The 12,945-nt window shown below is 32.0% G+C and overlaps 2 protein-coding genes across 2 annotated transcripts; one reads left to right on the top strand and one right to left on the bottom strand.

Moving 5' to 3' along the window:
• LOC105158126 (putative late blight resistance protein homolog R1A-10) lies at positions 2,838–6,870 on the top strand. The gene is made up of 2 exons (XM_011074764.2): positions 2,838–5,707; positions 6,325–6,870. The coding sequence occupies exon 1, from the start codon at positions 2,987–2,989 to the stop codon at positions 5,318–5,320; it is 2,334 nt and encodes a 777-aa protein (XP_011073066.1). The 5' UTR covers positions 2,838–2,986; the 3' UTR covers positions 5,321–5,707; positions 6,325–6,870.
• LOC105158125 (dirigent protein 22-like) lies at positions 8,571–10,148 on the bottom strand. Its single transcript, XM_011074763.2, has 2 exons — positions 10,143–10,148; positions 8,571–9,255 (listed from the first exon to the last, which is right to left on the bottom strand). Exons 1-2 carry the CDS (start codon positions 10,146–10,148, stop codon positions 8,719–8,721), a joined length of 543 nt encoding a protein of 180 aa, XP_011073065.1. The 3' UTR covers positions 8,571–8,718.

Raw genomic sequence — 12,945 nt, 5'->3', positions numbered from 1 at the left:
GATCGAATTACAACGGGCTCTCTTCATGAGATTTATCGTAATTACAAATACTTTCTCAGTTTTTGAAAAGTTACAAATACCCTAGCAAATACTCCCCCACAATAGGCTATGACAAAAAGTATTTATTAGAGTATTTGTAATTTCAAGAGAATATTTATAACTTTCAAAAACAATGAGATATTTATAATTATAATAAACTACAAAAGTGCATGTTGTATTTATCCTATTTCTTGTCACCTCCAAATTTTAACAGGTCATAATGAAAAATTGACCTAATTGACTGAGTTTTTAAACAACTTTTTAGCATCTAACGTTAATTGATAATTTAAAAATTGATGTTATCTATGGTTGATATGCACCTGATTCAAATAAAATAAGTTGTGAGACGTAAATTATAATTTTTCGTCCACAGGGAATATATGACATTAAATCCCAACTAATAAGATGTTAGTGTTGTATTAAATGATAACACCCACGCTCCAAATTGATCATTTTTTTTAAATTATATACAAATTATTTATTGTATAATTAATTTAAATTCGACCAAACTCAATTTGGTCTCAATTTTCCACTCTACTACTAACATAAAGTATATGAAGTGGGTGGAAAGAGCTGATGAGGGCCATCCATAAGCCCCCAGTTACGACCTGAAATAGGACTATTTTTATATTATCTGTTGTTTTCTTTTAAACTCTAATTCTATATTTCTTTGCTAGAAAAACTGCTAACCAAAGACTAGAGTTTGCATTGTGTTCAGCTTCCATAATTGAATATTGACAAAAATTGCAATTTTTATTCGTTAGGTATAGGAGAATTTGGTATCAAGTTTGGCTAAAAATTTATAAATTGACAGAAAATTTACGAATTATATGCACAACACATACATTTATCTAGCTAATTTATGAATTTCAATTAGGATTGTCCCCAAATTGCCAATTCTTTTAATTGTCAGATCAAATTCAAAATTAATTTTGATCAATATTGTCTTCTCTATACTAGATATTGTGTTATATTTAGATAGGTTAAATTGTATTTATTGCCCTGTATATCGAGGGAGTGGGGGGACTGTAATTTAGAACTTTAGCTGTATTGGTGGCAAATTATAACCCATAATTTTATAAGTTTTAGCAAATAGAGAATTTTATAATTCGCCAAAATCGGTTGACATGGACGAAATTCGGGTTTTCCAAATTAGAATTTTTATTTTTATAAATCAGAATGTAAAAAACTTCAATTTTACTATGTTATTACATAGTCTTTTATAGAAACACTATTTTTACTTTTGCGAAATTGATTTTAATACAAAACCATGTACAATAATTAGTGAACAAGACGTGTAAATTTTTAATTTAAAGGATTAATTTTATATGGCATAATTTAATTGGCGAAATTTAGACCCATTGACGTTAGAGGTTATAGGTCTGAACCCTGTTTTATTCGTGGAAATATTATTTCTACTGAGTAATATGTCTGTTGTTTCTACTGAATAGTAGGTGGTGGTGCTTACCACAAGAAAATATAGTATTAGTGACAAGTTATCAAGTGACTGTTTTAAAGTTGTCACTAAAGATATATATTAAGTGATAATAATTTTGATCTTGTCACTATATAATTATTAGTGACAAAAATTGTATACAAAAGTGTCACTGGATACAATTAGTGACACAACTATAGTGGCAACTTAATAGAATGACAACTATTATTTGTTGTCACTAGATCACTATAGATGAGTTACTGATTGTTTTAGTGAGAACTTTGGGCACAGTATTTTGTCACTAGGTCTTGCTAAAAATAATTTTTACAAAATAACAGTAATTATTAAAATCATAAAAATTATTATTGTGACAAAATAAACATTCTTGTTACTAAATATATATATAATTAGTAACAATATTAAAATTATCACTGATTCTTTTTCGTCACTCATTTTTTTATTTTTTTGTAGTGTCTATACCTATTATAATGGGGGTGTTTGCATTAATTTTTATGATAAATTACAACGTGCTCTCCTGAAATTTGTCATAATTACAAATACCTTATCGTTATTTGAAAAATTATTAATACCCTCTGGAATTAGTTGTTGTCTAACAACTGTTTCTTAGAATGTGTTTTCATGAACAGGTATTTATCCAACAATTGTTAATTCTTGTGGGGGTATTCGTAATTTTTCGAATAATAAGAAAATAATTGTAATTATGGCAAATCTTAGGATAGTCAATTGTAATTTACCCTAATTTTTTTATTATGGTTTTTCTTTTAGGTTTTTTTTTTCATCTTTCAGGTTTTTCTTATGGTTCTTTTATTTTTATTTTTTATTTAAAATGATCAATTAGTATATTAATTGAAATAACTCGATTATAATTGTTTTTATAAGTATCAATATCTAATAAAGACAAAAACAATGTAAATTGTAGGTGTTGGTATGATTTAATGTATTTGATATTATTGCACAGCAGAACTATTGTAATAATTTGTTATATATTGATATATGATATGAATAATTGTAATTAATTTATTTTAATTAATAATAATAATTTATCGCTCCTATTTAAAAAAAATTATGTGTCTGCATGTTAGTGTTGTATCAAATTACAACTTAATTAAACTAATAAATGACACAACATCAAAGGGGCTGGTCAAGGTGTTTCTCTTAGATTCCGCAGCTACAAACATTAAAATATACGAAAACAACATTAAAATATACGAAAACAACATTAAAATATACGAAGTAGGCGGGAAGAGTTTGTCATGGCCTTAAGTAGGACGACTTGAATATTAATTTCTTTCCTAGAAAAACTGCTAGTTAAAGATTTGTGTTTACATTGATGATGTTTTGATTTAGTGAACGAGGAGTTGGATAAACAAGTTTGAGGTCATGAGTTGAAGTTTGATTTAATTAATCTCTCTCTCTCTTGCTCTTCTTGTTCAAAGATTGTCTGCTGAATCCAGTCAAAAGATTAGCTGAAGTTTGAGCGATATATGAAGAATGGCTTATGCTGCTCTGATTTCAGTAGGCGAAATACTAGAGCAGATCCTGAATCTTGATGAATACTTGAGCATGAGCCTAGTTGAGGAACAAAAGGTTAAAGATCTTCGGGGAAACATTACTTTCTGTCAGATTTTTCTTGAAGAATATTCACAAAATGGTGGTGAAACAGTTGAGAGTTTGGAAATTCGGATCAGAGACGCAGCGTACAAAGCAGCAGATATGATTGAATCTCGAATTTCGAATCAGTTTGTTTCAGAATCAGCAAGTCCTGGAGAATGGAGGCTTCCGAAGCAAATGATTTCTGCCCTCAACAACATGATTCCTGCACGCCATCATGATCAAGATTTGCAGTTGGTATTACAGGAAATTGATTTGATTGTGGAAGAGGTGATGATGTATATGAACAGCTGCAGAGTCTATGACTGCCAACGCAGTGCTGCTTCTCCTATTAGTTCATCCCAACGTGCCAACAGCAGCAAAGTCAGGATGGTGGGATTGGATGATGACTTGATGCAAATAAAGGCTCGGCTTTGTGGCGGATCGTCTCAACTCCAAACCATCTCAATTGTTGGGATGGGAGGAATTGGTAAGACTACGCTAGCTAAAAACATCTTTGATGATGCATCTCTTGGGTACTACTTCGACATACGGGCCTGGATGACTGTGTCGCAGAACTACCATGTTCGCGATATCCTACTAGGCCTTCTTGGTAGCATGAAAATGTTAGGTGACGACATGGATCAAGAAAGCAATACAAAATTAGCTGTGCATCTACACAAATGCTTAAAACGCAGAAGGTATCTCGTTGTGTTGGATGATATGTGGGATACCAAGGCTTGGAGTGAGATGAGAAATTTTTTTCCAGATGATGTTAATGGTAGTCGAGTTTTGTTGACTACTAGACTGTCGGAACTTGCTGTTTATGCCAACTCCTGCCCCCCAATTCATCAGTTGCGACTTCTTGATCATTATCAGAGTTGGATACTGCTCACTGAAATTCTGTTTCCAGGGAAAAGTTGCCCTCCTCAGTTAGAAAATATGGGAAAGAAAATTGCACAAAGTTGCAGGGGACTTCCACTTGCTATCTGTTTGGTTGCAGGACTCCTTGCGGAAGACAAAAACAGAATAGATCACTGGAAGAATATTGGGGAAAATATTGCTGAAAATTTAAATATGGCAGCTACCAGATATGAGGAGCAATTATCAAAGATATTCTCTTTGAGTTATAACCACTTGCCTCATCACCTGAGAGCATGTTTCCTATATTTGGGAGTTTTCCCGGAAGACTACCAGATCCGTGTATCCCAGCTCAGTAAGTTATGGGCAGCTGAGGGATTCCTAAGACCTGTCAGTCATAAAAGTTTTCAAGAGATTGCAGATGACTGCATAGAGGATCTTGCTAACAGAAGTCTTATACTAGTTCACAAATGGAAGTACAACGGAAGGATCAAAACATGTAGTCTTCATGATATTTTAAGGGACCTCTGTGTGAGGAAAGCTAGAGAAGAGAAGTTTCTTGATCATGTCACGGAGAGGTATACCAACGGTTTTCCAGATAGCCTAAAGATTCAGCGTCGATTGAGTATTCATACTGATGTTGTGGATGATGATGACGACTTGCTCGACTCACCTGCCCGTTCACTTCTATACTTCTGTCCCTATGGCAGCGCATTGTCATATTTCCATTTCCATTTCAGGCTGCTGAAGGTCCTGGATGCCGCTAGAGTATATTTTGACGAGTTGCCTCTCGAAATTTTACAACTAGTCCATCTGAGGTACATCGCTTTCACCCTAAACTGCAGGGGTTATTGCACATTTCCTTCATCAATACTGAAACTTCATCATCTTCAGACCTTAATTGTTCATAGAGGGCCGTCACTTAGACCGTTCATAGATGCATTTTGCATCCCAGTTGAAATATGGAAAATGCCACAATTAAGCAACATTAGCGTGTTCTACACGAGCTTCTTAGCCGATCCTTCAAGCCTAAACTTTGACAGGAGAACTCCTTGTCTTGTGAACCTACAAACTCTTTCTTACATAACAAACTTCAACTTCAGCAAGAAGGCGGTCAGAATGATGCAAAAGCTGAAGAAACTGAACGTTTATTATGGCGCTGTCACCCTTGCAAGAAGATCTGACTATGGCCTCAACAATCTTGTCCACTTACGTCAACTTGAAAAACTGCGCTTCAGTTATCGCCGTTCTGTGTCCTGCAACGTCCCAACGCCCATATTTGCTTTCCCTCGAACGCTGAAGAAGCTGACTTTATCAGATTGTCGATTTCCATGGGACCACATGACCGTTGTTGGTTCCTTGCCCCAATCTTGAAGTGCTCAAACTATTATGGTATGCGTTCTCTGGTAGAGAGTGGCAACCAGTTGTAGGAGAATTCTCTCAACTCAAATACCTGGCAATTCACACCACAGACCTGGAGTGTTGGAAAGCCGAAAGCACAAATTTCCCAAGGCTTGAGCACCTCCGCCTTGAAAATTGCTCGAGACTAGAAAGGATCCCAACTGATCTAGGTGAAATACTAACACTTGAACTAATCGAGTTGCGAAGCTGTAGCTCCTCGGCCGTGGATTCAGCAAAGGAAATACTGGAGGAACAACAGAACCAGGGAAATGAGTCTCTTCAAGTTAGTTTCTATTCTTGAGGAAAGCTAGACCCTTCGCTGATTGTTTTTTGCACTTGCAGTTTTTCTTCCACCAAAAGGTAAAGAGTATATAGATCCTTAGCACAAAACACTGTCGCATCTGCTTATGCCTTCTGTTCTAAGTGCTCTTCATATATCTCTGCATGCTCTAGCTTTAGTTGTTAATGAGAGTAGTAAAAAGGAAAGCCCCTAAGTGTTTAGTTTCTTTTGTCACTCAACTATTAACAAGAAAACTATAGCAAATACAAATCAATCAAGGTTTCACAACTGCCATTAGCCGTCGATTCTGCAGGTGTGGCAAATATTTTGGCTATGACTAAAAACCATAACGACTATTGATTAAATATAGTAAAAATTTAATTTTTTTGCTGTAGTTAATAGTATTTGATCCACCATAATTTTTAAATCGTGATCATTGTAGCGAAAACTCAGAACCTTTGGCTTGAGATTTTGTGCTCATGCAGATTCATCAGTCACATATATTACTATTCTTGCATGATGTACTAACCCATAGTCTCAGATCCATTTGAAATACACGAGACGGAAAATGTAGCCTTAATTTCTGTTGTTTTCCCGATAATTTAAGTTTGAAAAGTGATCTCGTTTTTTCCTAAGTCCTTGCTGGTATCTGTGTTCTTCTTCCCATGTACTAAGTCTCCACTGTTCTGCACTACAGCCTGATCGGATCTAAATTGCTTGGCACAAGGTTTCTGAATGACATATACCGGTAATAATCCCAGCAAAATCCAAGAAAGAAGGTGTAAAATGTTGCTGAAGAGGAAGAGTTGGAGAATGGGAAATTGAACAACTCCCCGACTAATTCAGTCCAAAAACAAGATCCCATGACCGACTTTACAATGTTCCTGTGTGTATAAACGGAAATTTTGGAGAGATCCCGTATGGAAAAGTTGTCAAGAATTCATATGTTCTTTCTTTCTTTTTGTTGGGGTTGGGGTTGGCAACTCAAAACAATATGGATTTCTAATAATCTTGATTTAGAACTCAACTTTATGTTGTGTAGTATAGGCTTAAATGCAGTTTTCATCCGGTATTTTTTGCATTTTGGTATTTAGTATTTTATCCTTTTAGAATAGCAAGTAAGTACTATAATTTTTTTATTTTTCATCATTTTTGTTTTTCAATCGCAGAAGTTTGCAAATGTTGTCGGAAAAAAAATATGTATCCTAGACGTGCTTATATTAATTTGAGCTTTGTTCTCGTTGATCAATTTCTGCTATCATGAAAGCAAAGTTATGGTTCTTGTTTTTTACATATTGATTTTTAGGTTTTTTTTTTTATATATTTTTAGAGTAGTAAATATGTCGTCTAACTTTAATTTTCATGATTTTGGTCGGTTAAATTGACCAAATAGAAACAAAAGCCCGAAATTAAAAAAGCAAGTGTGGGGAACATGCTGTTTTCTAACAATATTTGCAAATTCCGGTAGCATAAGGACCAAAATCATGCATGTAAAATGAAAATGTTACAGGAACTATTTTCAATCATAAAATGATAAAGGACTAAAATGCAAAATTATAAATAGTACGAGACGAAAATTGCATTTATTCCGTGTAGTATAATTTTAAGCTAATGTTCCAGATTAATTTAATTTTCAATCGAAGTTTATGGCCCCATTATCATAATGATTTGATTGTATTTTTATAAGATTTAATAAGTATTTGACCATCATATTTTATATATTTGTGTGGCCTATTTGTAATTTGAACTATTATAACATTATGAGTTTTTACTAGGCATTTTATGTTTTATAACAGTCAAAATCTTTATAACTATATAGGGCCACTACCTTTGTTCATTCAACACATTGACATTGAGTTAAAGTTTTCATATGAGATTTATCAATACTTTTACCTCCAACAACTGTTTAGGAGTTTTGGCGACGTGACTGTGAATTGGTTTTTAATCTACTTGTAGTTGTGCACACGTAATGAGACATTGATAAGAGTTAATGGAGTTTTATCTTGGAGTCACAATTAGCCATTAAAAACTGCATGTTGGGTGCTTTATGGAAACGACAAGTATCGTAATTTTTCATAGGTACAACTTTTCTAATTTCTTAAATTTTATTTCATTATTATATGAAATCATCATATTGATATTCTCTATGTAAAATTATTTTGAAAATATAATTATAAACATAAATCGCACAATATCCACAACAAGATGAAAAAAAAATACAAATAATAGTGTTTTAGATAAATTAATACGTATTTGCATATTACATCATTTACCTAATTCAATATAGTTAAATTTGTTGTATCACAGAAATAATCAAGGTATCTGCTAACTCCAGAGGGTACCGAAGGTGTTCGGAGCAGATGTATGAACGTACTCCAAAAAACCAGGATAACCTACAAGAGAGAAACATGCTATAACAAAGCCGGATGGGATTCCAACGATGGTTCCCAGACGCTCAAGTTACTTAGAAGCCGGAGGTGGAGAGCCATATTTATATGTGCTGGTGGATTGTACAATTTCATATACACCCTTAAATCTAACCATGATCACAGGGCGCAACGGGTCGTACATATCCGGTGGATAATGACAGGAAGTGGTCCAGGAGATCAAAACTGTCACTCTGAAAAGTGCGCGCAGCACTAGCAGTACTATTTTGACATTTTGTTTTCAATGCTCAGAGGTCTCCAGAGACGTTCAAATATCACTTATATCCTGAATGCTTCAAGGTCCGTCCTTAATTCCAGGGTACTTTTGAGAGTTAATTTCCGTCAATTCTAACGTCTTATTATATTATAAATATCTGTAGTAGGGTGTGTAAAGATCCCCACATCAAATTTATATATATTTTTATTGTCTTTATAAACGGACCCCAATCCAAATTAGTGAACAAAAAATAATTAGTATTAAATAATTACATCACACTTATAATAATATATTCATCAGTCGTCCATTTCTCCTTACACAAACATAAACGAGGCCCCATCATTCAAATTTATTATAAGCAATTATAGGAAGAAAATATTGCATAAAAATGTAGCTAGCCCACATAGTTATTCTTTTATGCAAAAATTCAAACAAACAAAACTAGGAATTATTCAATATGCATCACATAAACATTATACTCAACTGTGGCATCTCCCGTCTTAAGATCAAGTGTATGCGTTCTGGCCTGAGCGTAGCCACGAGCAAACCGAAAAAGCCCACTTCCTCCAATCACCGGCATCTCCCTCACCTTATGGAAAGCAGCATTTCTCCCTACCACTGTGATCGTGCTACCGTTATACTTTCCTGCCATCAACACAAAGTTCATGGTCATTAATAGACCAAGCTCTTCTTGAGAGGCCGATGCGTATAACCCTTGTGCTTTTCCAACAAGTTTGGAGCTCGGTTCGGGCCCTAGGGTTAGTGGGTCGTCCATCATGTTAATCTGTCCGAAGCTATAGGGGGTGCGCGGCTTGACGACTTGTACTGCTGTGGGGACCCGACCACTGACGATATCGTGAAGGTATACACGAAAATGGCTGAGTTTTTCTTTAATGGGCTTTGATTGGTTCAGTTCGACCAGAAAATCATCTACTTCGGCAGTGGCTTGGTAGAGGATGGAAGAGAGGAGGATGGAGATGAGTTGCTAGCTACTACCAAGTTTCTTGTGATGTTCAATATACATAGATTTATGAACGTATGCATCTACATATATATGTATGTATGGGCGCGGTGGAGATGTTGATGGCCTATACTGGAGTAGTTGGTTTCCTGAATCACTAAGGAAATTGAAGGATGTACATTTGAGATATGTTTAGTTTATAATGGGGTGTTTGCATTAATTTTTAAGATAAATTACAATGTATTTTTCTAAAATTTATTATAATTATAAATATTTTATTATTATTTAAAAAATTATAAATTTTTTTAGAATTAGTTGTTGTCTAACAACTACTTCCTACAGTGTGCTGTAATGAGAAGGTATTTGTGAGAAAATCATTAATTTTAATGAGGATATTTGTAATTTTTTAAATAATAAGGGGATATTTATAATTGCGGTAAATTTTAGGACAACCCATGCAACTTACCCTATTTTCATATTTTTATAAGTTAAACAAAAGTGAAAATTAAGATTGTTTAAAAGTGAAAGTGGAGAAAAAGGTGAGATTGGAATGTGTAGAAAATTAATATTTACAATTAATTTCTCAATAAATTATAGAAATTAGTAAATAGCTGCTTATAATTTTTAATTTAAATAATTTAAAAGCTAAAATTTTAGATCAGTAATGTTCGTTTCAATTTATTTTCATCAATAAACTGATAAATAATTTTCGTGTTTTCGTCCTTTTAATTTCTTTTTTATTTTTCTATTTTTGGGTGGTTCTTATTTTCGTGGTACACTTCTCTGCATCAGTCACTACGATCGCTTGTTGTGTATATACATATCGATAATGAAATTTTGGATGAATTAAGTAGATTTAAAGCATCAAATTTTTGGATGAAACTGAGATTACCAAAGTTGGTGCTCTTTACCATCATGTCATACTTACTCATCATTTATTTTACTTTTTTATTTTATAAATTAAGTGTGAAAATATTAAATAATAGAATAAATTATAGTCACCTATTTTAAACTTGACATAATTATAAATGTCTCTTTGAGATTTAAAAAATTACAAATACTCATATAATTTTAACAACGAGCGTATTCTGTTAATCTCCTTTAAGTATTCGTCAAATTTTATGATGAACTGACCGAAATGTCTTTTAAGATCTTGAGTTATAATTTTATAGGGAAAAATGCAATTTACCCCCATGTGATATGAAAAATGAGTAAAAGAACCCCTATGGAAAAAAAATTAGCAAATTATCCCCTATCTAAACCATTTATAGGAGGTAATTTGCTTAATATTTCAAAACATAGGGGTTAATATAAAAAAATTGAGTTTTCGTTATACTATAAATAACCGTGGTTTAAAAACTGTGATAAATCAATACTATTAACTACAGTTAAATAAAATCAAAGTAAAAAATTTAAATTTTTACACAATCAATCAATATTTGGGAGTAACTACTTTTTCGTCCCATAAAATAAGGGTAGAATTTTTTTTTGGTATCATAACTATGGCAGGTGACGCTTTTAGTCACATAAAACTCAAAATCACGCCTTTTTAGTCCCAAAAATGTGATTTTGAGACTTCTTAGTCCCAAAATTAGAACGTCTTTTTAGTCTCAAACAACGTCTTTTTAGTTCCAAAATCAAACACAGATGACTTTTTGGAACTAAAAAAATACATTATTATGAGTTTTACTTGACTAAAAGCGATATCTGCATAGTTATGGTACTAAAACAAACCCTACCCTTATTTTATGGACTAAAAAACTATTTTGTCATCAACATTTGCCATGATTTTTTGACATAATCAATGTTTTGGTCACACTTACAGAAACTACGACTCATGACCGTTCCAAAGCCGTAGTTGATTTGTATTACGATTTTCTTCTTGTACTCTATAGTAATTAACTATAGCGGAAAATCAAACTTTTTCTAGGAGGGTAATTTACTAATTCTTTTTTCACATAATTTTTTATTCATTTTACATATCACAAGGGAGTAAATTACATTAAACCCTAATTTTATACGGACTAATATATGTGCCCTATATTTTATACGGACTAATATAAGCGAATCGGGGACAAATATGGATTTTTTTTCTGATTATTTTTGTTAATATCAGCTAATTGATGAATTTTAACTAATGAAGATATTTATTTGACAGATTAGAGCAAACATCAAAGGTAGATACAATTTTTCAAATCACACGATATGTGTAAATCCACCAAACTTCAGAGAATGGGAGTATAATTTATCTCTTTATTTTAACCATATAAATATATATATATATATATATATTAAATATTTAATTAATTTTTACCACCTACAAAAGTTTGAATTAGGGTAGTTTGTTGTCAATTCGCACGTGTTGAGACACGAAAAGTAATATCGTGGACCAATTAAAATTCATCCTAATATTGTTCCGCCATGAAAGGTTGAAAAGTCACATATCACTCCATTGCCACCCGAGGTAATTTTACATGGCCCAATACCACATTTGTCACTTATCATTCTATTGGCATCCAAAATAATTTTGTATTATCTATACATGGCCCACTAATTTTAGTAATCTAATTTTTATTATTTGGTGCATATTGTAATTCAATAGAGTGGAGTTTTAAAACATGATCAAATTGATTGGATATTTATATTGAGTATGATAATCGAGAGCAAAACAAACCAACAGAACCAGTAGCACAGAAAAGAAGAAGACCTCGATGACAGCTTCAACAGTACACTTGTAGAACTGACTGACATTATTAAATTTGTTATTATCACAAATTTTATAATTCTTTTGTTCTTATACTTTTTTATTTGTATGTAAACTTTGAATTTATTAGTTAAAAATTACTTAAATATCTAATAATATTTTTTAGTTATAAAAAAATTAAATGAAAATTAATAAACACAATTATTAGTTATTATAATTAATAAATTAAATTTTTAATTATTTTATACTCATACTTATTATTATTAAATATGATTAAGTGAAAAAAATTTTAAAAAGTGTAACGATTCATGCATTTTTAAGAAGAAAAAAATTGAGTTGTTAGTACTTAGTAGTATTAGCAATTCACTCTATTCTTACAACTATATCCAAATTATGGTGTAATTGTAAATTTTTATTTTTATTATGATATATATAAATAAACCTATTTCTAAGAAAAAATTGTATTTTTGATCCCACAATTTATAGATTTATCGTGTTTAGTCCCATATGATAAGTATTATAGTATTGTTGGTCTTATAAGATAAACTTGTAACACATTTGGTCCCATAGTATATAAAGTTGTGGCAGATTTTCCCATAAAATATAAAGTTGTTTACATCTTATGGGATCAAATGCGGCACATTTTTTATCTTATCAGACCAAATATATCAAAATTTTATCTTATTAAACTAAAAATATTATATTTATCTTAAAAGGCCAAATATACTAAACTCGTAAATTATAAGAATAAAAATGTAACACATCGTATCTATGGGACTATGTGTTTGAATTCGTATCTTCGCATTTTTCGAAATAAAATAAAACACACTCAATTTTATTTTTGTGTTTTTACACCGCGTGTTTTTCTGTTTTTCAACTTTCTATATATAATATATATATAATATAAAACAGACATGATTTGATAATAAACAGTAATCTTTGTCTCTAAAAAATACAACATTAAATATAAAATATTTATATATATACATATTTATATATAAAAATATATA

Source organism: Sesamum indicum, linkage group LG3, assembly GCF_000512975.1.
Source record: "Sesamum indicum cultivar Zhongzhi No. 13 linkage group LG3, S_indicum_v1.0, whole genome shotgun sequence".
Lineage (NCBI taxonomy): Eukaryota > Viridiplantae > Streptophyta > Magnoliopsida > Lamiales > Pedaliaceae > Sesamum > Sesamum indicum.
Note: the sequence above shows the minus strand (reverse complement) of the source record. Positions and strands in the feature narration are given on the sequence as shown.

Bases quoted from the DNA above. Each gene is read 5' to 3' on its own strand.
- LOC105158126 (XM_011074764.2), top strand. From the start codon at position 2,987: ATGGCTTATGCTGCTCTGATTTCAGTAGGCGAAATACTAGAGCAGATC.